The sequence below is a fragment of the Sylvia atricapilla genome, chromosome 28, assembly GCF_009819655.1.
Source record: "Sylvia atricapilla isolate bSylAtr1 chromosome 28, bSylAtr1.pri, whole genome shotgun sequence".
In the NCBI taxonomy this organism is placed as follows: Eukaryota; Metazoa; Chordata; class Aves; order Passeriformes; family Sylviidae; genus Sylvia; species Sylvia atricapilla.
Window position 1 is genome coordinate 3,716,385 of NC_089167.1, and position 27,358 is coordinate 3,743,742.

At 59.4% G+C, this 27,358-nt stretch overlaps 4 protein-coding genes and 1 non-coding gene across 6 annotated transcripts in view; 2 read left to right on the top strand and 3 right to left on the bottom strand.

The window, feature by feature from the left end:
* Positions 1-652: 652 nt before the first annotated feature.
* The window catches only part of DUSP26 (dual specificity phosphatase 26), a 252,439-nt gene continuing 225,733 nt past the window's right edge, over positions 653-27,358 (top strand). The window contains exons 1-3 of one of the 2 annotated variants that reach the window (XR_010745504.1): positions 653-1,176; positions 2,625-2,833; positions 3,612-4,177. Coding sequence is in view for 1 of the 2 variants with exons in the window: in XM_066337181.1 (XP_066193278.1) it covers positions 998-1,176; positions 2,625-2,833; positions 3,612-3,811 (588 nt within the window). In the remaining variant the exon portion in view is untranslated. Of the gene's footprint in view, positions 1,177-2,624; positions 2,834-3,611; positions 4,204-27,358 lie in introns of those variants that run through there. The other variant, XM_066337181.1, reaches the window with a different exon arrangement.
* On the bottom strand, positions 6,714-6,807 carry LOC136372665 (small nucleolar RNA U13). Its single transcript, XR_010745523.1, has one exon. It is a non-coding gene; the product is annotated as a small nucleolar RNA U13 (small nucleolar RNA).
* On the top strand, positions 7,696-10,942 carry TTI2 (TELO2 interacting protein 2). Its single transcript, XM_066337077.1, has 7 exons — positions 7,696-8,264; positions 8,478-8,664; positions 9,052-9,144; positions 9,418-9,605; positions 9,861-10,004; positions 10,420-10,582; positions 10,805-10,942. The coding sequence occupies exons 1-7, from the start codon at positions 7,696-7,698 to the stop codon at positions 10,883-10,885; spliced, it is 1,425 nt and encodes a 474-aa protein (XP_066193174.1). The 3' UTR covers positions 10,886-10,942.
* On the bottom strand, positions 10,910-16,032 carry MAK16 (MAK16 homolog). The gene is made up of 10 exons (XM_066337180.1): positions 15,887-16,032; positions 15,494-15,543; positions 15,178-15,287; positions 14,855-14,919; positions 14,259-14,410; positions 13,592-13,646; positions 12,856-12,930; positions 11,925-12,041; positions 11,734-11,784; positions 10,910-11,498 (listed from the first exon to the last, which is right to left on the bottom strand). Exons 1-10 carry the CDS (start codon positions 15,899-15,901, stop codon positions 11,313-11,315), a joined length of 876 nt encoding a protein of 291 aa, XP_066193277.1. The 5' UTR covers positions 15,902-16,032; the 3' UTR covers positions 10,910-11,312.
* On the bottom strand, positions 17,008-25,571 carry SLC18A1 (solute carrier family 18 member A1). Its single transcript, XM_066337078.1, has 15 exons — positions 25,433-25,571; positions 24,172-24,526; positions 23,630-23,688; positions 23,351-23,434; positions 22,901-22,993; positions 22,218-22,307; positions 21,287-21,330; positions 21,124-21,184; positions 20,916-21,011; positions 19,373-19,451; positions 19,226-19,277; positions 18,608-18,671; positions 18,128-18,247; positions 17,910-18,043; positions 17,008-17,457 (listed from the first exon to the last, which is right to left on the bottom strand). The coding sequence occupies exons 1-15, from the start codon at positions 25,569-25,571 to the stop codon at positions 17,344-17,346; spliced, it is 1,584 nt and encodes a 527-aa protein (XP_066193175.1). The 3' UTR covers positions 17,008-17,343.

A 27,358-nucleotide genomic window follows, 5' to 3' on the forward strand; every position in this document is an offset into this window, starting at 1 on the left:
CTTGAGCTTGGAACTGGCCAGGGGAGGCTCAGGTCGGACATCAGCAGGAATTTCTCCATGGAAAAGGGGCGTCAGGCCTTGGCAGGGGCTGCTCAGGGAGGTTTGGAGTCACCCAGGAATGAAGGTGGCACTCAGTGCTCGGGGCTGGGGACAAGGTGGGCATTGGGCACAGCTGGGACTCCATGATCCTGGAGGGCTTTTCCAGCCTCAAGGATTTTGTCGTGTCTCAAGCGGGGAAATTCCTGCTGGTGTCCAATCTGAGCCTCCCCTGGGCAGTTCCAAGGCCTGACTGTCTTTTCCATGGGGAAATTCCTGCTGCTGTCCCCCCTGAGCCTCCCCTGGCCCAGTCTGAGGCCATTCCCTCTCCTCCTGTCCCTGTGCCCTGGGAGCAGATCCCAATTCCCCCGGCTGTCCCCTCCTGGCAGGGACTTGTGCAGAGCCACAAGGTCCCCCCTGAGCTCCTTTTCTCCAGGCTGAGCCCCTTCCCAGCTCCCTCAGCCCCTCCTGGGGCTTCTCCAGCTCCCTCAGCCTCTCCCGGGGCTCCAGCCCCATTCCCTGCCCCACACTCCTGTCGCTGTTAGGGACACGAAAGAACGAAGCAGGCAGCAGAAAATTCAGCAGGAAAACTCCCCACTTTATTTTTCTGACACCATCTTACACACATTTGATGAGCAGACCAAACATTAGCTACACAGGTCACCACCTCTTCCACCTCCGTGCTGAACATCACCATCAACCTCTTTCTCCTCCCGGAGGAGAAACATGCAAACAAAGTCGATAAATCCTAAAAAACCCACACACATCGTTCTCCCGAAGCGGCGTGAGAACAAAAGGCCAACAGTGAGAAGCAGACGAGCTTGGGGCGGCACACACCGGGCCGGGGAGCCGACACCTGACGGTTCTTTGTCCCCGCTTTGGCAGGACGGCGGGCGGCAGCAGCGGCGGCGGTGAGCCCCCGGGCGGTGTCAGGCATGCCTGGTGTGTCTGGGCAGCTCCCATGGCGTTCCTGTCCAGGCTCTACCGGGGCAGCGGCCGCTCCCCGAGCCGCGGCCCGCGGGAGGAGCGCGGCGCCCGCCCGGTGCTCAGCGTGCTGGAGCTGGAGCGGCTGCTCTACACCGGGAAAACCGCCTGCAACCACGCCGACGAGGTGTGGCCTGGCCTCTACCTGGGGGACCAGTAAGTGACGGCCCCGCGTTGCTTTTCCCTGCCAGGACCTGGGTTCGCTCACGGGGGTCGCGGGTCTCACATTTGGACTTGGGTGTTTGTTGTTTCTTATCTATTTACGGGCTCTAATTAGCACTTATCCCGAACTGGTGTTCTACTAGAGGGAAAATGGAGTGCTTCTGACTCTTTCCAAGGTTATTTAAGCGTTAATTACCCAATAATGAAGTGACACCTATTTTTTTATTATCATTATAGATTATTATTTAGAATATTCTATTCTATTCTATTCTATTCTATTCTATTCTATTCTATTCTATTCTATTCTATTCTATTCTATTCTATTCTATTCTATTCTGTTCTGTTCTGTTCTGTTCTGTTCTGTTCTGTTCCATAACATTATATTATATTTATTCTATTCTATTCTATTCTATTCTATTCTATTGAGAATATATTCTACATTATCACCTTAAAACGCAAGAATCTCAAAAATCCACCAGGTTTTTACCCCCATCTCTCTCTCAGACAGAAACTCTTGTCCAGTCCAGCCTTTGCACTGTGCTGGGACACTTCTCCTGCTCTGAGGAGTCCCCTCCCTGCTGTGCCAATTGTCCCTGCAGATATTTAGCTGGGACAAAGGAGAGAGGAGGGGACGGGGCTGTGCAGAGAGGGTGCCCATGGAGCCAGGGCTGTGAGATCACCATAAAACCCCAATTATCTCAAAAAATCTTCCGGTTTTTTACCCAAATGCTTGTCCAGGCCAGTCTTTCTGGGTGCCCTGGGACACTTCTCCTGCTCTGAGGTGTCCCCTCCCTGCTGTGCCCCGCAGAGATTTAGCTCCCAGCTAAAGGAGGGTGTCCATGGAGCCAGGGCTGTGAGGTCATCTTAAAACCCACTATTCCCAAAAATCCTCCAGGTTTTTATCCCCATCTCTCTCAGCTAGAGATGCTTGTCCAGGCCAACCTTTCTGGGACACTTTTAGTGCTCTGAGGTGTCCCCTCCCTGCTGTGCCCGTTGTCCCTGAGATGATATTGCTCTGACAAAGAAGAGGTTCTGGAGGTCACAGGTGAGGTGTCCGCAGAACAAAGACCATGAGGTCACCTTAAAACCCACCAATCCCAAAAATCCTCCCAATTTTTACCCCCATCTCTCTCACTTAGAGATGTTTGTCCAGGCCAACCTTTCTGGGACACTTTTAGTGCTCTGAGGTGTCCCCTTCCTGCTGTGCCCATTGTCCCTGAGATGATTTTGCTCTGACAAAGAAGGAAAGAGGTGACAGGGCTGTGCTGGAGGTCACAGGTGGGCTGTCCACAGAACAAAGACCATGAGGTCACCACAAACCCCACTAATCCCAAAAATCCTCCAGGTTTTTACCCCCATCTCTCTCAGCCAAAGATGCTTGTCCAGCCTTTCTGGGACACTTTCCCCGCTCTGAGGTGTCCCCTCCCCGCTGTGCCCCGCAGGGACATCGCATCCAACCGCCGGGAGCTGCTGCAGCTGCGCATCACCCACGTGCTGAACGCGTCCCACTGCCGCTGGCGCGGCGGCGCCGGCTACTACGAGGGCACGGGCATCCGCTACCTGGGCATCGAGGCCCACGACTCGCCCTCCTTCGACATGAGCCCCTACTTCTACCCCGCCGCCGACTTCATCCACCAGGCCCTCAACGAAGGTCCGCGGGCACGGGGCTGGGACGGGGCCGGGGGGAGCTGGGGGGTGGCCTGGTGGTGGGTGGTGGTTAAGGGTCCTGGGGAGCAAGGGTTGGGGTGGTGTGTCCTCGTGGGATGACGCTGATGGTGTCCCCTGGATGGGATTACCTCGACGGTGTCTCTTCAAGGGATGACCTTAATAGTGTCCCCTCATGGGATGAGCTCATGGTGTCTCCTCATGGGGTGATCCCAGCGGTGTCCCCTCATGGGATCACCCCAATTGTGTCCCCTTATGGGATGATTTCAGTGGTGTCCCCTCATGGGATCACCCCAATGCTGTCCCCTGGATGGGATCACCTCAGTGGTGTCCCCTCATGGGATGACCTCAATAGTGTCCCCTCATGGGATGACCTCAATAGTGTCCCCTCATGGGATGACCCTGATGGTGTCTCTTCAAGGGATGACCTCAGTAATGTCCCCTCATGGGATCACCTTGATGATGTCCCCTGGATGGGATCACCCCAATGGTGTCCCCTGATGTCACCGCCTCCTCCCCAGAGGGAACAGGCTGGATGAGAGCACTGTCCCCTCAGCTCACAGCCCCAGCCTGTGTCCTGAGCTGCTTCTGGACCCACTTCTGGCCCATTTTGGGCCACCAGGACACTCTGAACTCGGTCCCCCACAGCCCCTCAGGTGCTGCCCACCTGAGCCACGCCTCGAGGTGCTCCAGGCCCCCCTGGGTGCTCGGGAGGTTTGGAACCGGGATTTTCCTGGCGATGCAGTGACACTGTGTCCCCACAGGGAGGATCCTGGTGCACTGTGCCGTCGGGGTCAGCAGGTCGGCCACCTTGGTCCTCGCCTACCTCATGATCCGCCACCACATGCCCCTGGTCGAAGCCATAAAGACGGTCAAGGACCACCGCGGGATCATCCCCAACCGCGGCTTCCTGCGCCAGCTGGTGGCCCTGGACAACGCCCTGCGCCTCAAGAGGAGCTCCTGAGGGGCTGCTGGGTGTCACCCGCGGCCCCCCCAGCTCAGGGGGTCCCTCGCGGGGTGGTCCAGCCCTTCCACCTGCAGTTCTGCCCCCCGAGGAGGCCTGGCCATGGCCTCCATCCCAGCCTGCTCGCTCCAAGATGCCTCCAGAGGGACTTGGCCCCACGTCACCCGTTACCCTGTGGCCTCCAGGGAGCCTTCGAGGCTTTGTTGTCCCCCCCTGGCATTTGTGTCCCTCCCTGCCAGGGTGCTGCAGCTCTGTGTGTCCCCTGTGGCGTGTCCCGTGTGTTTCTGGTGATGTCAGGTCCGGTGTGTGGGCTCAGGCCAGCTCCTGTCGTGGTGTTTGGGTGTTCTCTGTGCCTCGTGTCACCCTGTGAAATAAAGGCAGCGCTAAGGAAGGGCCTGGGCACGCCTGGTGTGCTTGGGGACAGCTCAGGGTCTGTCACAGGGCTGGGGGACAGTGCGTCGGGTCAGAGTGCGCCCAAGTGCCCCCAAATTCTCAGTCCAGGGATCAAACCTGGGCCCCACTCAGCGCCCAAACCTGAGCCCCTGCTGTCCTGGGACGTCCTGTTCTGGGGTTGTCCCCTCTTCTTCCCAGCAGTGGGGACAAAGCGGGGCTCTTGGTGGGATCAGAGCCAGGCTGGCAGTGCCAAGGGCTACACCCGTCCCTGCCCGGCTCCTCCCGGGCCGAACCGCCCCTGCCCGGCTCCCCTCAGCCCATCCCCGGTGTGAATCCTCCCCCTCCTTCTCTCCCTCAGGTGCTGTCGAAAGGCGATGCCCGAAAACTGAACGGGCACAGGGTGAGCGGGACCGGCCTGGGATGGAGCTGGGATGGACCGGGATAACCCTCGGGACACACCCCGGGGCCGGGATGGACCGGGAACGCCATGTGGGCCAGTTTGGGCCCGCATCGGGAGGGAATTCTCCTCCTCGCGGGTGGTTTGGGGACTGGGCTGAGCTCCCGGCTGGAAATTCCCGGGATTTCCCGAGCCATGGCATTTCTGGCGGGTTCCCCACGCTCACACCCGCCCTCAGGTTCCGTCTCACCTCCCACAGCCGACCTGCGCCGTCTGCCTGGAGGATTTTCGGGCGAAGGAGGAGCTGGCGGTGCTGCCGTGCCAGCACGGCTTCCACAGACCGCGGCCGGCAGAGCGGGCAATTCCCGAATTCCAGCGGGATGGGCATTCCGGAATTCCTGCCGGGGAACAGGCAATTCCCGAATTTCTGGCCGGGATGGGCATTCCCGCATTCCCGCCGCCCGCAGGTGCCTGCTCAGGTGGCTGGAGGTTCTCTGCGTGTGCCCCACGTGTAACAGCCCCACGGCGGGGCCGGGGCTGCCCCGAGCCAGCTCCAGGACCCTCGTGGACGAGCTGGTGTGAGGCAGCCCCGCTGCACATCCAGAGGGATCCATCGGGATCCATCGGGATCCACCCCGGGAGCGCCGGGGATCGCCCTCCCCGCCTGCCCGGGGCGCTCTCTGAGGATCCGCGCTTTCCCTCTCGGGTTTTTCCCCCAAAAGCGCGGCTCGGTTTGGGATCTGTCGTTGTCCGCGTTGTGCTCCCCGCGGAGCCGGGACAGGCTGGAATAATTCCCTGCGGGAAGCTGAGCCCCGGCTGAGGGTGGGGGTCCTCTCCCCCCGCCCCTCCTTTGCTGCACTGAGTTGTTTTTATACCTCCGGGCTCGTAGAGTTTTGTGTAAAAAGTTATTAAATGGGTGATTTCTTATCCCGGTGGAGCTGGGGGCGCTGCGGGGGCGGGACAGGGGACACCAGTAAAGACCAGGGGACACCAGTGAAGGCCAGGCAGACCCCAATAAAGCACAGAGGACCCCAGTAAAGGCCAGGGGACACCAGAAAAAGTCAGGGGATCCTAATAAAGCACAGGAGACCCCAGTAAAGGTCAGGGGAACCCCAGTAAAGGCCAGGGGACAACAGTAAAGGTCAGGAAGACCCCAATAAAGCACAGAGGACCCCAGTAAAGGCCAGGGGACCCCAGTAAAGGTCGGGGGACCCCAGTAAAGGTCGGGGGACCCCAGTAAAGTCCAGGGGACAGGCTGAGCCCCGCAGGTTCCCGGGGAGGGGACACTGCTGGCTGGTGGCCTTTAGTACACTGACAAATCACCGAACTGCCCAAACCAGGATCCAACTGCTGACCCCCCAGGGCCAGGCCCCCCCAGGCTGTGCCCAGATCAGGAGCCCCGCATCTCCCCGTTTTCACTCATCTTTGCCATGTCTGAGAGAAGACGACATCAGCAGTGACACCACTGACCCCTCCAGGGCCGGTCACCCCCAGGCTGTGCCCACACCGGGGCGGACCCCCCGTGATCTGCCCATTCCCAGTGACTTTTGACGTGTCCGAGAGAACGTGACATCAGCAGTGATGTCACAGAGCACAGGAGCTGTGCACACCCCCCTTAATTAGCTTATTTCTAGTGATTATCCACACGGGAAGGGGATGACATGGCCGTGACATCACAGAGCCGCTCATCAGGCACCTCACACCCCACGGGGATGACGTCAGACATGGCTGTGACGTCACACACATGATCACCAAGCACCTCGTGATGACGTCAGACATGGCAGTGACATCACACACATGACCATCTGGCACCTCATTATGATGACATCATATATGTCAGTGACATCACACACACGACCATCCGGCACCTCATTATGATGACGTCATATATGTCAGTGACATCACACACATGATGAGCCAGGACCTCATGATGATGTCATACATGTCAGTGACACCACAGGCCAAATCATCAGCAACCTCCTACCCCACAATGATTATGTCAGCAGTGACATTACATCACACACCTCCCACATTTTCCCAATTCCGGAGTCTCACTCATTTTGACACGGATAATGAAAAAGTGACGTCACGGTGACGTCAGGACCCCCCGGCAGTCAGATGGGACTGTGCAATGTCGTAACGCAGGGCGCACACGTCACGCAGCCGCGTGCCGCTCCCAATCATCATCTCCATGAACCGGAAGGATCGCCGTCATGGCGGCCGCGCCCCGCCCTAGCCCCGCGCCACTGCCCTCTAGGTCATGGCGACACCGCTGTCCCCACCACAGCCCTTTCTGTCCCTTGTTTTACCCGCCGTGAACCGTCCCGTCCGTCCCTTCCGCCCCCGTTCCGCTTCTCTGCGCCCCGCACCGCCGCTCCGCCGCGCTCCGCGCCCGTTAATTAGCGATGCTAATTTATTCGCGCAGAGCCACGCCCCCTTCGCCGTCGGCTTTACGGCAGCAGGGGGGTTTTGCGACAGTTTCGCGCGCGTGGTGCGGGTGGCGGCGGCGGCGCCGGGGTGACGGGAGCGGGGGAGCTCGGGGGTCTATGAGGGGATCCCGGGGGAGATCGGGGTGTTTATGAGGGGGTCCTGAGGGAGATCGGGGGTGTGTGAGGGGGTCCTGAGGGAGCTCGGGGGTCTATGAGGGGATCCCGGGGGAGATCGGGGGTCTGTGAGGGGATCCTGAGGGAGATCAGGGTGTCTATGAGGAGATCCCGGGGGAGATCGGGGTGTTTATGAGGGGGTCCTGAGAGAGATCGGGTGTCTGTGAGGGGGTCCTGAGGGAGATCGGGGGTCTGTGAGCGGATCCCGGGGGAGATCGGGGGTCTGTGAGGGGGTCCTGAGGGAGATCAAGGTGTCTATGAGGAGATCCCGAGGCGGCTCCGGGCTCTCTGACGGGGTCCCAGGCGTGCTCGGCGGTTTCGGAGCGGGTCCCGGAGGTGTCCCGGCAGTGCTCCGCGGTCTCTGACGGTGTCCCGGGGCTCTCTCAGGTGTCCCGGGGCTCCCCGCTCCCCTCAGGGCGCCGCTGCCCGCAGCCATGTGCCGGTAGCGGGGTTTCAGTGCGGGCAGCCCCCGCCGGAGCCGCTCTGAGGCCATGGAAAGCAGCGGCCCGAGCGCGGAGCGGGGCCCCGGGCAGGCTGCGGCCGAGCAGGCGCTGCGGCGGGCCCGGCTGGCGCTGCCCGGAGCGCTGCCGGAGCTGGCGGCGCTGCTGGAGGCGGCGGATCCCCGCTGGCTGCTGCGCTCGGCCGAGCTGGGCGAGCTGGCGGCGGCCCTGAGCGGCCTGGGAGCCCCGCCGCGCCGGGAGCAGCACGGGCCCGAGCCCCGCGGGCGGGACCCCGCGCTGGGCGCCGCGGCGGAGCGAGCGGAGCGCGCTGGCGCCCTGTTCCTGCTGCTCCTGCAGAAGCTGGAGGCCGCCGGCAGCCGGCAAAGAGCGGGGCCGCTCCTGCGGCGGGTGATGGCGCACGCCTTCGTCTTCGCCGTCACGCACAAGGAGCGGAGGCCCTGGAGCACGGCCGGGAGCCGGGCCGTGGCTCGGGAGCTGCTGGAGAGGCTGCTGCAGGCTGCGGGCTGCGCCTCCGTGGAGGAATTCCTGCAGGGAAAGGAGGGGGATGAGGAAGGAGGGTTTGGAGCGGTGATGGGGCTCCTGAAGCAGGAGTTAACCAAGTGAGTGGCAAGGGGAGTGTGGTCGTGGTTGGAGGGTTTCTGGAGGAAATGCTGGGAAACGGAGCTGAGGCTAAGCACGAAACCAGGAGCTTTATAAATGCCCAGCAGTGGAAGGTGTTGTATGGTGATGGTCAGAGTTTGCTGCCAGCTGAAAGCCTGGAGTGCACGAGAAATGAGCCCTCTGCCTTCCCTGAGCTGTGTTTGTCCCTCCAGAGACACCTGGAAGTGTAACCCTGCCTCCAGAGAGGTGTTTTCCTGGGCTCTGCTCCGCGTCAGGCGGCCCTGGCTGTGCCCGCACCTGGGGCAGGTCCTGCCGCCCGCGCTGCTCCTCTCCGATGACTTCCAGGAGGAGAACAAAGTGCTGGGAGTGCGCTGCCTGCATCACATCGTCCTCCACGTGGTGAGGGAGGGCTCGGAGCCCGCTGTGCGCCTTGGGTGAAGGGAGCGGCAGTCACACAATGTCCTGAGCTGGAAGGGACCCGCAAGGAGCAGAGTCCCACCCCTGGGCGAGGGTGCACCCAGGACAGCCTGCACAGACACCCCAAAATCTCATCCAGGAGAGCGCTTCCTGGAGCTCTGGCAGCCTCGGGGCTGTGCCCATTCCCTCTGGGGGAAGAACCTTTCCCTGAAATCCAACCTGACCCTGCTCCAGCCATTCCCTCGTGTGGGTCAGGGTCCTGACTTCTCTTCCAGCTGCATTTACAGCACTCCCTCACACTTCCCAGGCTTCGGGAAGGTTTTTGTGCTGCCCAGGAGTAACTGTGGCTCCTGCTGTGTGTTCTTGCAGCCAGGAGCGGATCTGTGCCAGTTTAACAGGGCCCAGGTGGTGTTCCACGCCCTCTACAACCACCTCTACTCCCGGGAGGCTCCTCTCATCCAGGTAGGAGGCAGCCCTCGGGTTTGGGGTGCCCTGGGGCAGTGACAGCCCCTCGGTTTTAGGCAGAAGCCTGTTCCCTGTCACAGTCCAGCCTGGGAGACTAAGTACCTCGGTAAATTCCAGGAGAATACCACAGAAGGAAGAGCTCTTGCCTCCTCCTGCCCCATTCCTGGCAGGCAGGGAAGGGGTTTGAAGCACTCAGCTCAGCCGTGGGGTGGGATAGGTCATTTTTTGGCGAGAGCACGAGCTCAGATTGCCCGTCTGTGCCCAAACCAGGCGGTGCTGCTGTGCCTGCTGGACCTGCTGCCCGTGCTGGAGCGATGGCAGCGGCACCAGGGCCAAGGCAGAGGGGCCACCAGCCCCTGGGACCAGGTGCTGCAGCTGCTGCTGACCCACATGGAGGCTGAACACCGGCTGGCCTTGCGCAGGGTGTACGCAGGGACCCTGCCAGCCTTTGTCACCAGGTGAGACTGAGGGGACAGGGCCACCTGGGGTCCTGCCCACCTCCCTGAGGGGGTGAGAGCTGTCCCTGGGGGTCCTGCCCACCTCCCTGAGGGGGTGAGAGCTGTCCCTGGGGGTCCTGCCCACCTCCCTGAGGCAGTGAGAGAACAGAGGTGGGCCTTGGGCTGGGTATCCAAGGACAAGCTCCCTCCTCAGGGTGTGTTTCTGGGATCCAAGGGTACCTGTCCTCCCTCCTCAGGGTGTGTTTTTGCCTCCAGACTCGGCATCCTCATCGTGAGGCACCTGAAGAGGCTGGAGAGAGTCATCCTGGGCTACCTGGAGGTCTCTGATGGCCCCGAGGAAAAGGCCAGGCTGGGAATCCTGGAGACTCTGCAGTGCACCATAGAGCACGCCTGGCCCAGGTACCTCTCTGGGGGGACTGCACACTGCAGAGCTGTCCTGGAAAGGCCTGAAACATGGATGTTTCACTCCTATCCTGAATGTTTCCACTTCAAGACCTAAAGTTACTTTCTCTTGAGGAAAAAAACCTGAAATCCCAAGGGAAAGTGTGTCCCAGGAAGTACTCAGTGGCATTCCTGAGAAACCTGGTTTCAGAATTAAGCTGGGTCCTCATTTTGATCCAACTTGTGCTCATTCTAAAAGCATAAATCAGTGTGCAGTGAACCCTGGGGCTGTGGACTGGGCTGTGCAGTGACACCATTCCCAGCACCATCCCGAGGTTCCTGCGTGTCCTGGCCCCAATCCTGCCCCACGGCAGCCCCAGGCTGTGCTGTCCCCGGCCAGGGCAGGCTTTGGGATGAGGTGTTCCCCTTGCAGGATGCCCTGCAGGCTCCCCGTGCTCCTCAAGGCCCTGCTGAGGCTGCTCTGGGACGTTCACACGGAGCGGGGCCCCACTCCTGAGCCTGTCAGAGCTGCCCTGCTCCACAGGGCCACCCAGTGCCTCATCCTGCTGGACCACTGCTCCCAGGGCCAGGTGAAGGTGAGTCTGTGCTGCCTGCAGGGCCCTCCTGCCTCTCAGCCCAGCAGGACTCAGAATTCCAGCAGGATTTTGGATTTCCCCTCCCTTCCCCAGCATCAATAATCGATTGATGAGGTGGTGGTGGGGGTCAGTCTGTGCTTTGCTCCCCCACGGGGCTGGGAAAGGGTGGGTGACCCCACAGCTGAGTGCCAGGGCACTGGGAATGTGCTCTGATCCCTGCAGGTGCTGCTGGAAGGGGTGTACAGCAGCTGTCAGGAGACCCGGGTGAGGGAATGCCTCAGGAAGGTGCAGGAGAGCACCTGAGCTGCCTGACACTGCTCACTGCTCTTTTTGTACAATAAAATCCTCGTGTTTATTGAAGAGTTCTGTCGGTCTTGTCCCACCTGTGAGCCCCACAGCTCCCCCAGGCACATCCCAGTGCCCCCAGGGCCAGGTGAGGTTTCTCCAGCCTTACACAGAGCCCCCCAGGCCAGGAGCAGAGTCTGGGCTTTCTGTGGTGTCAGAGGAGGTGAGGGATGTTCCCTCGAGCTGTGTCCACCCAGTTGTACAATCTCCCTGCAGTTCCCTGGGCTCAGGACAGAAACCCCACTGTCCTTGCAGGAAACGTGTGCAGTGTCCAACCAGGAGCTCCCAGGGGTGCTGGGCAGGGCTGGCAGGTGGGTGACAGATGCTGGAGTCTGGTGACACAGCTGGAATTCTGTCAGTCAGTCCAAAAGGGAGCAGGGAGGGCTCAGGCTTTTGTCTTGGTGCCAGGCTCTGTCTCCTCCTCGTACTCGATCTCAATGTAGGGACGTTTCCTCCTGGCTGGGCCCTTCAGGGGCGTTTTCCCTTTGGATCTGGAGTGGAAGGCTTCCTTCTCTACTTCTTCCTCCTCTTCCTGCTCCTCTTCACTGCTTGTCTCCAACTTATCCATGTCCTGAGGAGGAATTGAGTGACCAGAGTGATGTGTAACCAAACCTCCTCTTTCCCCAAAACCACTTCAAGCACGACCCCATCCCACAATCCCTGACTCCAGAGGAGCTGGGCTGGGCTCCCACTGGACAATTCTCTTCCACAGCCCTGATTTTGCTGCCCCTTCCCCACCCCCAGAGGCACCCAAGGGTGGAGGGGCCCAGGCAGCTCAGGCTGTTTGTTCCTGGTGCTTCACTCACCTCAAAATCGCTGAGCTCGCTGTCCTCTGCTTCCACAAACTCCCTTTTATCCTGCAAGGAACAGAGGCGGGCCCTGAGCACAGCAGGGTCACGGCAGAGCCACCAAGGCCACCACAAGGATTTTCTGAGCTGTTCTCAGCCAGCAGGAAGGGGCAGCCCAGCTCCAGCACCACCAGGGCTGGAAGTTTTACCTCTTCATCATCATCCTCTTCTTCCCTCTCTGCCTCCGACTCGCTCTCGCTCTCTGCCTCTTGCTGCTGCAGGGCCTTGTCAAAGGCGTGGATGGGGAAGTTGTAGATGTCTCCATACTGGAAAGAAAATTGGGATTTTGCATCAGCCACTGCAGAAAGATGGAGTTTGGGCTGGGGAGGGCACTGAAAGGCTGCACGGGGCAGCATCAGCCCCTTCCAACTCTGAGCCCACATTCCTGCAGAGATGAGGGGAGCCCTGGTGTTTTGGGGTTCCTGTGCACAGAGATGAGGGGAGCCCTGGTGTTTTGGGGTTCCTGTGCACAGAGGTGAGGGGAGCCCTGGTGTTTTGGGGTTCCCTGTGCACAGAGGTGAGGGGAGCCCTGGTTTGGGGGCTCCCTGTGCACAGAGATGAGGGGAGCCCTGGTGTTTTGGGGTTCCCTGTGCACAGAGATGAGGGGAGCCCTGGTGTTTTGGGGTTCCCTGTGCACAGAGATGAGGGGAGCCCTGGTGTTTTGGGGTTCCTGTGCACAGAGATGAGGGGAGCCCTGGTGTTTTGGGGTTCCCTGTGCACAGAGGTGAGGGGAGCCCTGGTTTGGGGTTCCCTGTGCACAGAGATGAGGGGAGCCCTGGTTTTGGGGGCTCCGGGTGCACAGAGATGAGGGGAGCCCTGGTGTTTTGGGGTTCCCTGTGCACAGAGATGAGGGGAGCCCCATGTTTTGGGGTTCCCTGTGCACAGAGATGAGGGGAGCCCTGGTGTTTTGGGGTTCCCTGTGCACAGAGATGAGGGGAGCCCTGGTGTTTTGGGGTTCCTGTGCACAGAGATGAGGGGAGCCCTGGTTTCGGGGTTCCCTGTGCACAGAGGTGAGGGGAGCCCTGGTTTTGGGGAGCCAGGCACCCCAGAGGGGCACTGTGAGCTCCGGGTGACCCTCACCGTGTCCTGCTTCAGCCTCTCCAGCAGCTCCTTCTCGATGGCGTTGTCCAGCTGGGCGGCGATCAGCGCTTTCTCCTGGGGACACAGGAGGGCTGGGTCAGGGCTGGGGACAGCGGGGACAGGAGGGGACACAGCAGTCACTCGGGACAGGAGGGGACAGCGAGCAGTCGCTGGGGACAGGAGGGGACACGGAGCAGTCGCCGGGGACAGGAGCAGTGGCAGGAGGTGGCACGGAGCAGTTGTTGGGGACAGGAGCAGTGGCAGGAGGTGGCAGGGAACAGTCACTGGGGACAGGAGGTGACAGAGCAGTCACTGGGGACAGGAGGGGACAGAGAACAGTCACTGGGGACAGGGAGCAGTCGCTGGGGACAGGAAGTGACAGAGCAGTCATTGGGGACAAGAGGGGACAGGGAGCAGTCACTGGGGACAGGGAGCAGTCACTGGGGACAGGAGGGGACAGGGAGCAGTCAGTGGGGACAGGAGGTGACACAGAGCAGTCACTAGGGACAGGAGGTGACAGGGAGCAGTCACTGGGGAGAGGAGCAGTGGCAGGAGGTGACACAGAGCAGTTGTTGGGGACAGGAGGTGACACGGAGCAGTCACTGGGGACAGGAGGTGACACGGAGCAGTCACTGGGGACAGGAGGTGACACAGAGCAGTCACTGGGGAGAGGAGCAGTGGCAGGAGGTGACACAGAGCAGTCGTTGGGGACAGGAGGGGACAGAGCAGTCCTCACCTCTCGCCTGTTCTCGCGCCTCTCGATCTTCCTGCGCAGCGGGACCAGCTTCCTCCTGCAGGGAACAAGCACTGGGAATGTCACAACAGGGAATACTGGGAGTGTCACAGCCTCTGGCAGCAACAGCCAGCAGCTGCAGCATTCCAAACCTGTGGAATGTCCTGGGGGCACTTCTGGGTGCCTCAGGACAAGGAGAACCCAAAGCTGTTGGAGTCCATCCAGAGGATGGGGAAGGGTCTCCAGGGGCCACGGGAGGAGCAGCTGAGGGCACCTGGAGCAGCTCCTCCCGAGGGACAGCACCAGGGAACGGCTGCAGCCGTGTCAGGCTGGAATTTAGGGAAGATTCTCCCCCAGAGGGTGCCCTGAGAGCTCCAGGATGGACACTGCTCCCAGCTGGGGCTGTTGGGGGGTCTGTGCAGGGCCAGGATTTGGGATCAGTGATCCCTGTGGGTCCCTTCCAGCTCAGGAACATCCCTCAGTGCATTTACACACTGGATTCCTGCAGCTCATCCACGTCAGATCCACCTAAAAACCCTCAGGAAAACGGGACCAGCTCCGTATGCCAGTAGTGCCAGCGGCTCAGGAGAGGGCCAGCGGCTCCAGAGACCACCAGTGGTCACTGGATGGTCACTCTGTGTCCCTCAGTGTCCCTTGAGGGCTCCCTTACTGTCTCTTGAGGGTCAGCTTGCGGATGCGGATCAGGTACTGCGTGATCTTGGTGAACCTCTGCTTGCACTTGTGGCGGATGAAGCGGGGCCAGTAGATGAGGTTCTCGTCGATCTCCTCCAGAGCCTTCTCGTAGTTCTTGCTCAGCAGCACCTGTGGGGACAGGGGTAGGCTTCGGTGACACAGCAGGACAAAAAAGGGACATTGGGGAGGGGCTGCATTGCACCCGGAGTCATAGGATTGTTCAGGAAAAGCCGTCCAGGGTGGATGCCCCTTGTCCCCAGCCCTGAGCAGTGAGTGCCACCTGCTGTCCTTCCCTGGACACCTCCAGGGCTGGGGATTCCAAACCTCCCTGGGCAGTTCCAAGGCCTGACCCCACTTTCCATGGAGAAATTCCTGCTGCTGTCCGACCTGAGCCTGCCCTGGCACAGCCTGGGGCCGTCCCCTCTCTGAGGACACCAGAGCTGCTGGCACTGCTGTGTGACCACTGCCACCACTGTGTCCCCACTGTCACTGCCATGTTGCCATTGCTGTCACTGCCGTGTCCCCACTGCCACCACCGTGTCCCCACAGTCACTGCAATGTCCCCGAGCTCACCCGCTCCCAGAGGCGCCGTGGAAACGCCGCCCTCTCGATGGTTTTCATGTAGAGATAACAGCGACCTGGCAACAGGGAACAAACCCTCTGAGCCCCTCCCCGGAGCTGGGCTGTCCCCAGGCACTGCCACCCACCCCTCCGTGCTGGATCCCACACTCACCCAGGGTGGGAAACACTTCTGACACCAACTCCAGCCTCTGATCCCCAGCCCAGAGCACCCAGTGCCACATCCAGGGACGGGGACTCCAAACCCGCCCTGGGCAGCCCTTCCCGAGGCCTGACACCCTTCCCATGGATGAATCCCCCCGCTGTCCCTGGCAAACCTTTCTCCTCACGGACAGTGGCGTACTGGCTGTTGGCCAGTGGGCAGGAGGAGCGGTTGCACAGCCCCGTCAGGTTGTACTCGTTCCGGCAGAAATTCTGAGTTTTGGTGCTGGAGAAAAGGGGACAGGGAATTCATGAAGGAAAGGCAGGAAGAGGTCACTGCTCAGCCCATCCTCCGTGACTCTCCCGTGGGGTGGCACTGAAGTGACACTGTGGGGTTTGGGGGGCACCTGAGCATGTCCCTCCTGTTCTTTTCCCTGCTGGATCCCCCCAAACCCCCCCGGGCTCAGCCCACCTCGTCCCCCCAACACTCACGTCATCTTGTAGGAGCAGAACTGCCTGTTCCCCAGCATGCTCCAGACAACCTGCGGGGACAAACAGCGGCTGACACAACGTGTCACCCCTCACCCGGTCCCCCATGTCCCCCCCGGCTTCGGCAGCCTCCGCTGCGGCTCTGATGGGGAGACCCCACAAACATTGGGGTTTTCTCGGTGTTCCCCCGGCAGGGAGCGCGCGGTGCCCCCAGAAGCGCAGGCACAGCACATCTGCTGTTGCCATGTCCCCACTGACACCCCCCGGCCCTTCTGTCCCCTCGAGCCACAGCCGCGATGGGGACAGCGGACCCCCGGCCACGTGGGGCGGCCGCACGGCCGGGCCCAGCGGCGGGGCGGGCGTTTAACACGGCGCCGAAAGAACGGTCGGACTCACATCGTCCGAATGCATGGTGGCGGTGACGGAGGTGGCAGCGGTGACAAAGACGACAGTGACGGTGACAGCGGGAGCTGATGGTGCAGGCGATCCCGGCCGCGCGGCCTAGGGCGCCGCCATTACCGGAAAGGGCGGGGGGCGCGAAGTCTCGCGAGAGCGGCCACCCCGGGGGCGGGAAAAGGGGCGGGGAGGAGGGCGGGCCGAGGTGTCATGGCGGCGGCGCCGCGCCCCTCAGGGCGGAGATCAAACAAAGCTGCTCACAAACGGGCACCGAGGGTCTCCGAGCGATGTGTTTGCGGCCGGCTCATCCTGCGCTCTGGAGCCGTGGGAGAAACTGCGGGTTTTCTGCCGAGCTTTCGCCTCAGAGCTTCCGAGGGCCCCCCCCGGCTGCAGCAGCTGACGTAGCCACATTAAATCCAGTAATCTAACCGCATTTGTTGGCTGAGTCTAAACCTAACTCCTGCCTCAGTTCCTTCAGACTTCTTCAAACGAATAAATCAATTTAATGTACGTTGGAAAGGACGCACGAGTAGCACAGACATAGCACGATACATCGGACTATAACAAGACACAAATGACCGATTTTTAGTGTCTTTAGAGGAGCGGTGACATTGCAGCGACACCTTCCCTGCCAGCAGATTCCGTGCTAAATCCCACAGCGGCTTCACTAAATGGATGGAGCCTCCAAATCCTGGGGCTTGGGGAAGAGGATGGAAATCCAGCCTCCCATGAGGCTGGGGTGAGACTTTAGTTTTGAAGAATTAAGGAGTTTAGTTAAATTAGATGTTGCTGAGGTAAGATAGATAAACTTCCCTTTGTTAATCGAAGCTGAATTTAAGGAACTGATAAATCATGAGGTCTGTCAACTTATGTTTGTGTATTCTAACTAATCAATAGGCTCCAAGAATACAATGTGATCATAAATCAGATAGTCTTGAGAAAACAGGATCCAGGTGTCACCAGCACTAAAAGATTAAAAAGTCAAAGCGAGGAAGACCCATCTTACTTCATCATTTTGAGACCCCACTCCATAAGAAGGACCACCAACCCATTTCAAAGAACAAACTAGATATGCTTAATTGCTTTTTTTGGCTAATTACCACACAAAGCGAGGAATGGGATGGACCAGAGCTATGAATATGCATTTGTGTTTTGGGTACTCAATACTCCTGTACATAAAAACACTCTGTGATCATCTGTGAACTGTGTGTGTGTATTTGGAGCTATCCCGCACGCTGCCCGGCGTCCTGATAAACATCCACTTTCTAACTTTAAACGTGATAAACACACACTTTCTACCTTCAAACTCTTAGAGAGTCTTTGTTATAGTTGGACATCAGTATTAGATCAATATCCTTATTTTTCATAAACCAGGGAGTTAGCTGTGCCCGCTCACACTTTTGTGTTCTGTAACCAGAATATCGGCTCCAAAGCAAGGAGTGCTTTCCTTCCCCAGGCTATTCCTCGTTTTCTTCCTCCCCGTCGCTCTCCTCCGTGAGGGGGAATTCCTGCTGGGCTCCTCTCGGGGTGTAGCTTTTGGATTTCGTGGGGCACTCCTGGCTCAGGATGGCCTGGGTGAGGCAGAGCAGAAATCCTGCTTTAGCACAAATAACGATTGATTTGAACGGTTAACAGGAGTGCTGTCGCATTGGGGAAAAGCCAAAGCAGACTTTTATCTAGGGAAGGACCCTCTAAACCTTCCTGCTGTTATCTGAGGGGGTTTTTATCCATTTTTGAGGGCGGATGGAACCCTCAGGCAATGCCATCCACTCCTCCGTGCTGGATGCCACAATCACCCAGGGTGGAAAAGATTTCCAAGATCAACTCCAGCCTTTGATCGCCAGCCCAGAGCACCCAGTGACACCTGCAGGGACGGGCACTCCAAACCCGCCCTGGGCAGCCCTTCCCGAGGCCTGACACCCTTCCCATGGATTAATCCCCCCTCGCTGTCCCTGGCAAATTTATTCCTGACTCTCTGAAATCCCTTGGGGTGTGGAACTCCAGGAAATGCCCCCGGACTGACCATCTTCTCCTCGGCGGCCGGGGGGCTGCGCAGGAGGCAGCAGAGCGGGGCGTAGGCCACGTTCAGCGCCCCGACGATGGCCATCAGCCAGGGGAAGCCCAGGGCCCGCACAATGGCCCCGCCCGTGGAGGGCCCTGCAAACCCAAATGCTGCAAAAACGGACAAAACTCTGGGGAGAAGCACCCCGAGTGGCCACACCGCCAGCAGAAGCCTCCTACCGATGGCAAAGCCCATGCAGAAGGCCACGTCGGCAATGGCGTAGACGGTGCCGTAGGTGGAGGTGTGGCGCAGGTCCACCAGGTGGGCCATGATGGGCATCATGGAGGAGTCCACCATGCCTGCCCAGGGTGTGACAGGCTCCTCAGTGCCCCCTGACCCTGGGGAACTGCCCCTTGGGCACCATGGAGGAGCCCACCATTCCTGCCTAGGGCACCAGGGGCTCCTCAGTGCCCACTGACCCGTGGACACCATTGAGGAGTCCACCGTGCCTGCCCAGGGTGTGACAGGCTCCTCAGTGCCCCCTGACCCGTGGGCACCATGGAGGAGCCCACCGTGCCTGCCCAGGGTGTGACAGACTCCTCAGTGCCCCCTGACCCATGGGCACCATGGAGGAGCCCACCGTGCCTGCCCGGGGTGTGACAGGCTCCTCAGTGGCCCCGGGGAGCTGTCCTGGAGCAGCCGCAGCGCCCTCAGTTTACCTATGGCAAAGCCCAGGCCGGCGTTGGGGCCGATCAGCCCGTAGATACTGGTGGCCAGAGGGACCTGGGAGAGGAGGGAGGGGAGGTGTGAGGCCAGCAGAGCTGTGGGACACAGGATGTGGAGCCTTAAGGGACCTTAAAGGTCTTTCTGTCCCAGCCCCAGCCACGGGCAGGGACAGCTGTCATTATCCCAGGGTGATCCAATCTGGCCTTGGGCACTTCCAGGGATCCAGGAGCAGCCACAGCTCCTCTGGGAATTCCAGCCCAGCCCCTCCTCACCCTCACAGGGAGGAATTTATTCCCAGTATCCCACCTAACCCTGCCCTCTGTCACTTTGAAGCCATTTCCCCTTGTCCTGTCCCTCCATCCCTTGTAAATCCTCTTTCCTCATTTTCCCTGCAAGATCCCTTCAGGTCCTGGACAGCCAGAATTCCATCACCCCTCAGCCTTTTCCAGGCTGAACAATCCCAAATCTCTCAGCCTTAAGATCTGAAGGCCTTTCCCACGTCTGCAAAACCCATCCTGAGGTGCAGCCCCTGAGCGTTTGCTGTGCCAGGAGCGTGAAAATCCCTGCGGATTGTCCTGCAGGGACAGCTGGGATCCCCCTGTGCTACTCACACAGAGGAGGCTGATTCCCACCACAACCATCCCAATCATGGAGCACAGCCACCTGCAACAGGAGCAGAGGGCAAGAGTTCTCAGCCTCGAGCAGAACGTGCTGAAATTTGGGCTGGGCAGAGCCAAAATCTTCAATATCCCACTCACCTGCCCATCCTGTTAGCCAGAATCCCAAAGAGGTTGGTGCCAATGAGGTAGGAGATGCTGGCAGGCAGGAACGCCATCCCTGGGAGACAGAAAGGATTACAAAGTGTTCTTGTGCCCAAGGAAATGCAGATTTGCACAGGTTTTCACCCCCCAGCTGCCTCCTTTGGGGAATATCGTCAGCCAGACCAGGCACGTGAACATCTCCTGTCACAGTTTCTTCCTCTTCCACCTTCCCACCTTTTCCCTCGTGAAATAAAGAGGAATAAAGCTGCTCCAGTAAAAAGCTCAGGGGTCGTTATGTAGCTCACAATTAAATATTTGCTCTCCCTGCTGCTTTACCAGTTGTTTATTTTTCATATCCTCTTTTGCTGACAATAAATAAAAGCGATCGGCTCCATTTCCCTGGGACAGCTTCCTTATTGGAACACGCTGGATTATGTTTAATTTCCTCTCCTCTGACAGCCACAGGACGTGCTCAATCCTGCAGGTTTAGCCCAAGCTCTTCTGGGTTCTTTTTCCCAGAATTATGGGAGAAAGAGATAAAATAAAGAAGCCCCTTGAGTTTAGAACAGCTCATGAGAGAGGGGTGGGTCGGTGCCAAACTCTAAATCCAAACTGCTCTCAAATCTCAGCTACCTGGACGCCTTAGGGAACATATTTGGGATTTTCTCCTGTTAATGAGGCTTCTGGGGTGAAGCTCCAAAGCCTCTCCAGTGGTGACAGGGGAGAGTGAGTGTTTTTTTCCTGCGTTCTGTCCCTTCTCCCGCCGCCAGGATCCCCGAGTGCCGCTTCCCCCTCGCCCTTCCTCGCTCCGGAGAAGCTTTTAGTGCCTGGCTGCTGCTGAGGATAACTCGATCAGGAGCAATTCCAGCCCCCAGCTCGCAGCCTGCGAATCAATTTGTGATCTAAGTGCAGCCCGGGGCGCCCCTCGCGTCATTCCTGAGCCGGCTGGGTTTTTATCACCGTTCCCGGTGATTTTTGCAGCGAGCACAGGCGCTCTTATCTCCGCATCCCATTTCTCGGGCAGCTGGCCATCAGCAGGGCCCATCCCGCCCTGCCTGGGCTGCTGGGAACGGCCTCATCTCACCGAGATGTGCCTCTGCAGAGCCCATCTGGCCTCCCCAGCTCCAGCCCGGCACCACCCCGCTCTGTGCCCTGCGGAAGATGGGCTCTCAGGGCTCCCTGCCCCGTTATTGCCCTGCTGGGGAGCCAATTCCGCACAATCTTCCCAATAACAGAGCACAGCAGCCACCACTGAGCGCATTTCCAGCTGGAATTGGAGCCGTGCCCAGCCTGAGATGGTTGGCTGCACAGGCAGGAGGGCAGATGTTTCCTTCTCTCTTTTTTGGTTGTGGTTTTTTTGGAGTGATGTAAAAGATGATTCAATCCCTCCCGCAGTGCCCAGGCAGATCTTGGTGCCTGGAAGTGTCCAAGGAACGCCAGGACGTGCTCTGGGCTGGACTCGATGGCTCGGGGAAGGTTTTTTCTGGGATTTTAAACCCCCTGAAGGTCGAGGGAAGAGGCAGCAGAGGACAGGACCCACCGAGCTGCCACTGCGGGGAGCACATGGTCTGCAGCATCCAGATGGGCAGCGTGGGCTCCAGCATGGCCACGCCCATGTTGGAGAAGCACAGGGCTCCTGGAGAAGGGAGAAAAGCGAGAAAAGCTCTGCTTTAGCCCGTTTCGGTGCTGTTTGAAGCAAGGCTGAGGGAATCTTTAAGCGGGGCACAAATGCGAGGGTGCGCCTTTACCTGCGGCCACCAGGATGTAGGGGTCTCGCAGCAGGGTGGACACCGGCGTGGCTTTGGTGCTCTGCAGAGGGGGTGACAGGGGCTGTGTGTGTCCCCAGCCGGCCCCTGGCACAGCCCCCAGCCCCGGGCAGTGCCCACCTCCCTCGGCCAGCGCCCTGCTCACCTCCGGGGACACCCGCGACGGCTGCAGGATGCACAGCTGCAGAGCTGGGGACAGACACAGCGCTGCTGGGGGCTCCTTCCTGCGGGAGCCGCTGCTCCCTGTCCTTCCCCTCAGCCCAACCCCGCTTCAAAGAGTCCAAAATCCCAAAAAATCCAAAAATATCCCCCCAAAAATCCCAAAAAATCCCGGAGGACTGAGTGACACGTGCAGGAGCTGTTTGGGGAGCTGCCTGGGGAGGGAACAGCACAACACTCTGGAGAGGTTTCGGAAGGGTTTTGTCAACCCCTGAACCATCCAAAGTGCAAACGCTCCCATCGGGCTGCCAGCTGGGGAGCTGCCACGGGAGCGTGCCATGGATGGGATGAGGAAAAGAAAAGGATTAAAGCAGGAAGTTTGACAGGCGCGAGGCCCGCGTTTCATTTTCCAGCGGCTCTTACACGCTTCATTAGGGATATCTCGCTTTACAGCCAGACAAGGGCGGTAGCTGGGGCTGTAATTTAATTAGCTCCACGCTTCCCACCGCAAATGCAGCTCCCGCTGGCTGGAACTTTGCTGTGGCTCTGGGAAAGCTCCCGTGGGCTCTGTCTGGGAGCAAGAATGAGGCAGCACTGCCGCTGGCAAAGCCTGAGTCCTTCATGGCACCAGGAGGCTGCAGACAGGGGTGTCTTGCCAAAGAATTCGCGGTTCAGAGAGCTTTACTGGATGTGCTCTTGGAGCCGTTAAAGCAATCAGGGGGGTTATTAAGCAGTGAGGGATTAATCCCTGCCCTGTTGCTGTGTCGGTCGTCTGGAGATGGCAGAAATCTGATTTAGCCCTGATGGAAGAACTGATGGTATCACCCGTTGATGTGCCTCTTTCTCCCCGCAGGCTCTCCCCGGAACATTCGCATGTCATTAATTCTCTTGATTTGTTCAACCCTTTGGTTCCTCACCTCCATCCAAGAGGGCCAGGAAGGCCAGCACCAGGAAGGGCGACGCTTTCCCCACAAATTCGTACATGATGCTGCCAAAGGGGGCCCCGACTGCAAGGGAAGGGCTGGGTCACAGCCCGGCAGTGCCACTGTCCCCGAGCCTGGAGGTGTCACTGTCCCCAGAACCTGGCAGTGTCACCGTCCCCAGAGCCTGGAGGTGTCACTGTGCCCAGAACCTGGCAGTGCCACTGTGCCCAGAGCCTGGCAGTGTCACTGTCCCCAGAGCCTGGCAGTGCCACTGTGCCCAGAACCTGGCAATGTCACTGCCCCAGAGCCTGGCAGTGTCACTGTCCCCAGAGCCTGGCAATGTCACTGCCCCAGAGCCTGGCAGTGCCACTGTCTCCAGAGCCTGGAGGTGTCACTGTCCCCAGAGCCTGGAGGTGTCACTGTCCCCGAGCCTGGCAGTGCCACTGTCCCCAGAACCTGGCAGTGTCACCATCCCCAGAGCCTGGAGCTGCTCTGAGTCCCTGCTGGCTGTTTGGGAAGGTGTAAGTGCCACAGGCAGTGCCAGGGAGGGGACACAGAGAGGGAGGGGACAGGGGGAGGGAGGGCAGCCCCCAGCCCCTGGCACGCCCGGCCGGCGGAGTGGCAGGCACAGCAGACGCTGTGGCCGTGTCCCGTTGGGAATTCCGGGGGCTCCTTACTCAGCACTCCCAAGGCCAGGCCCCCCAGGGCGATCCCCATGGCGCTGCCCCTCTCCGAGTCGTCGGGGTAGACGCTGGCCAGCAGCCCCAGGCCTGGGGACACACACAGAGCCCCCTCAGCCTGGTGGGGCCGGGGACTCCTCTCTGGAAGCAGCTGGTGGGATTTGGGGGGTGTCAGCTGCTCCCTGGCTGGGGCTGGGTGCAGGAGGAGAAGGAGGAGAAGGAGGAGGAGGAGGAGGAGAAGGAGAAGGAGAAGGAGAAGGAGGAGGAGAAGGAGAAGGAGAAGGAGAAGGAGAAGGAGAAGGAGAAGGAGAAGGAGAAGGAGAAGGAGAAGGAGAAGGAGAAGGAGAAGGAGAAGGAGAAGGAGAAGGAGAAGGAGAAGGAGGAGGAGGAGGATAACCCAGCCAAGGGGAGCCGCTGCAGGGACTGAGGGGCAGCCCAAACCTTCACCTGCCACCGAGGAGAAGGAGGAGCCGACGCCTTGGAGGGCTCTGGCGATGAACAGCAGCGTGTAGGTGCCTGAGAAAGCAAACACTGCACAGGGAGGGGAGAGCTGGGCTGAAACCTGCCGCAGCAGAGGGCAAGGCCGGCCCCAGCTGGCACTGGAAGGGGTGAGAGGGCACAGAGATTGTCCTTGTCACCCTTCCCGGAGCCTGGGGCTCTGCCCTGCCCTTCCTCACCCACAGCAGTCGGTTCTGTGCAGTGCGGGGTGAGGAGGGCGATACTCACTGACGGTGGAGAGGAACATGATGGTGAAGCCCAGGAACATGGGGATGTGGTATCCGATCCTGGGGTGGGGAAAAAGAGCTCAGGAGGGCTCCTCCTTCCCCCCCGGGAATGTCTGTGGGCTGGGGAGCAGCTCCTGGGGCGGTGATGTGCCCACAAGTGCTGCTCAGAGGGATCCCCGGTGCCCCCCAGTCACTCTCCAAAGCCCCCAGGGACAGAGCTCTGCTCCCCAGCTCAGCTCCGTGTCTGCAGGAGAGAAAGAAAACCTGAAAATAACATTTTTTTTCCACCCACAGAGGGCTGGGGAGCTGCGTTTGTTTATTCTGGTATTAAACAACATCTGCAGCACCTGAGGAGAGCATCAGTGTGCTTTATGCTGGGACATAAACTCAGCTGTTAGAAAAGGTAAAATCTCTGCTGTTTGAATGGAAATATTTTACCTCTTGCCGTTTCTCTCCCACTAATCCCTGCGATTCCTCAACTCCTGCTGATCCCAGGAGCCAAGGAATCGCAGGGAATTGCAGGAACCCGGGGGTCTGACCTACCTGTTGGTCAGCAGACCCACCCAGGGGTTGACCAGCAGCTGGACCACAGCCTTGGAGGCGAAGAGCAGCCCCACTCGGGTGTTCTCCTGGGCCAGGAACTCCCCACCCTCCAGGCAGCTCCTGCCTGGGGCTGGGGGTGCCCTGGGGGGGTTTCCTGGGCTCCCCATCCCATCCCATCCTGGGCTCCCCGTCCCATTCAGCGGCTCCACGGCGCCTGTGGTGCTGAAGAAGCGGAGCCGGGAGGAGAAAGGAGGAGCTCTGGGGGCTGCCGGGGTGGGCTCGGGCAGGGCTGGGCTCACAGAGGTGTTGCTGCCTTCGTATTCTGTCGTGTAGAGGAAGGTGGGGACGATGGGCACTGGGAAAGAAGGCAGGGAAGGGATTAGTGCGGGGTGTTCCTGCCTTTCCTGGCTCAGCTGGGCGGTGCTGGCCAGGTGGGGGGTCCTGGAAGGTCACCTGAGCAGGGACCCATGGAGCCCAGTGCCCAGGGCAGCCCTGAGGAGCCCCACGCTCCAAAGAACCCCACTGTGGCAGCCCCACAATGTACCCCTGAGAGCCCCCTCAAAGAGCCCGACTCTGTACCCACAGCAGCCCCAAAGGACACCACAGTGTACCCCTGAAACCCCCCCAGGACCCCACAGTGTACCCCTGAGACGGCCCCAAATACCCCACAGTGTACCCCTGAAACCCCCCAGGACCCCACAGTGTACCCATGAGATCACCCCGAAGAACCCCACAGTGTCCCCATGAGATCACCCCGAAGAACCCCACATTGTACCCCTGAGTAACCCCCAAAGGACCCCACATTGTACCCTTGAGACAGCCCCAAAGAGCCCCACAATGTACCCATGAGATCACCCCCAGAGGACCCACATTGTCCCCTGAGACAGCCCCAAAGAATCCCACGTTGTACCCCTAAGGCAGCCCCAAATGACCCCACACTGTACCCTGAGTGGCCTCAAAGGACCCCACAGTGTACCCATGAGACCACCCCAAAAACCCCCACATTGTACTCCTCAGATAACCCCAAAGAATCCCCAAAGAATCCCCTCCACACTCTCCCCTGAGCAGCCCCAAAGAACCCCACATTGAACCCATGAGATCACCTCAAAGAACCCCACACTGTCCCCCAGCAGCCCCAAATGACCCCACAGTGTCCCCCAAAATCCCGCAGTGCCTCCGTTAGCCCCAAAGGACCCCACAGTGTACCCCAAAGGACCCCACAGTGTACCCCAATGCCCCAGTGGCCCCGGCAGCCCCGTACCCACGACGGTGAGCAGGATGTTGTCCAGCAGCAGAGCCACAAACACCACCACCAGCACCAGCCGGGGAGAGGCCCTGCCTGCAGCCAGCCAGGGTGGAGACACGGCTGGGGACACGGCTGGGGACACAGCTGGGGACATGGCCAGGGGCACGGCCAGGGGCCCAGAGCTCAGCCAGGCTCCTGCAGGCTCCTGGGCTCAGGGGTCAAGGCCTCCAAAAACCTGCCAAGAGAACATTCCAGGTTAAACCTCCCACGGGTCACAGCTTCTCCCTTGGGAAAGCAACCCCTGGGGTCACTTGGTGTGTCCCCAGGAGCTGGGGGACATTCCTGGGATCCCTGTGCTGTCCCCAGGAGCTGGGGGACATTCCTGGGATCCCTGTGCTGTCCCCAGGAGCTTGGAGTTACACGATCTGCTGTTTTTTCCCAGGAGCTGAGTGGTTTTTTACAGGAGCTGGGAGCTTTTCCCAGGAGCTGGGTGCCATTCCCCATGGTCTGGGTGCTGTTCCCAGGATCTCTGTGTTTTTCCCAGGATCTGTATGTTTTCCCCAGGATCTGGGTGCTGTCCCACAGGGTCCACATGCTCTCCTCAAAATCTGGGTGCTGCCCCCAAGAGCTGAGCACTTTTCCCAGGATCTGTGAGCTCTCCCCCACAGCTCCACTATCAAAAGCCATTTTCATCAATCCTGTTTTTAAATTCCCAGTGGGATCCTTCCCCCACCATTCCCACTCTCCTGAGATGTCTTGTACCTGCTCCAAGGCACTGTTTAAGTCTCCTCTGAGCACAGATCGAGCCTCAGCCCATCCGAGGTAATCTCCACATCTTTTATTCCCTGTTTGTTCTTCGGAGATTCGATTGGGCCTCAGAGGAAACTCATTTACCTTCCCGTCTCTCTCCTGATTGGAATGTCAGGGCCAAGCACGGCTCTGCAGAGCCTCATGGGTGGCATTGACACTGAGGCTTCCAGGGAAACATCACTCCCAAAAAATCCCCCCGAAATTCGCATTAAACCAACCAATGGAGCATTGAATCCCACCCACATCACTCCCAAAAATTCACATTAAACTGACTGATGGAATATTGAATCCCAGTCACTCCCAAAAAATCTCTCCAGGATTTGCATTAGACCGACCAATGGGCCATTGAATCCCACATCACTCCCAAAAAATCCCTCCAGAATTCACATTAAACCAAGCGATGGAGCACTGAATCCCAGTCACTCCCAAAAAATCCCTCCAAAATTTGCATTAGACTGACCAATGGGCCATTGAATCCCACATCACTCCCAAAAAATCCCTCCAGAATTCATATTAGACCGACCAATGGGCCATTGAATCCCCAGATCTTGGGGACTGAGCAGGAAAATGGATGGAGCTGAGTCTGAGCTCTGCCCCTTCCCAAAAATATCCTGCCCTTTCCTGAAACCGCAGGCCGTGGGAGCTGTGGGGTTTTAATCCGAAAACCAACTCTCCGAAGGCTTTGTCATCACGACGAGTTGCCATGCGAGGTGGAGAACATAACTTCTGGAGTAAATTAATGCATGAGAATATCAATATCAATAAATTTAAGAGGGAGGAAGCAGAGGCAATACCGACACGGAGTTTAAATAAACCCTGTCCCCTTTCTGTGCCGTGTGGAGCGCAGGAAAATGTTCTTACCCCGACACCCATCTGCGAGCGTGGAGCTGCTGCCGCTGCCTCCGGAGCTCTGCTGCCCCGGGATTTACGATCCCCGGTTGTCAGGAGCGGAGAGGAGTGTCCCTGCTCCCTGCAGGAACCTGGCACGGCTGTCCTGGGGCTGTCCCTGCGTCAGCGGGGCCGGGCTTGGGGCTGCCGGCGGGGCAGGAATGGGTGTCCTCATTCCCGGCTTCCAGCAGGGCCGAGCCCTCCTGGAGCACCAGGATTCCTGCCGGGATCAGGGCTCCTGGC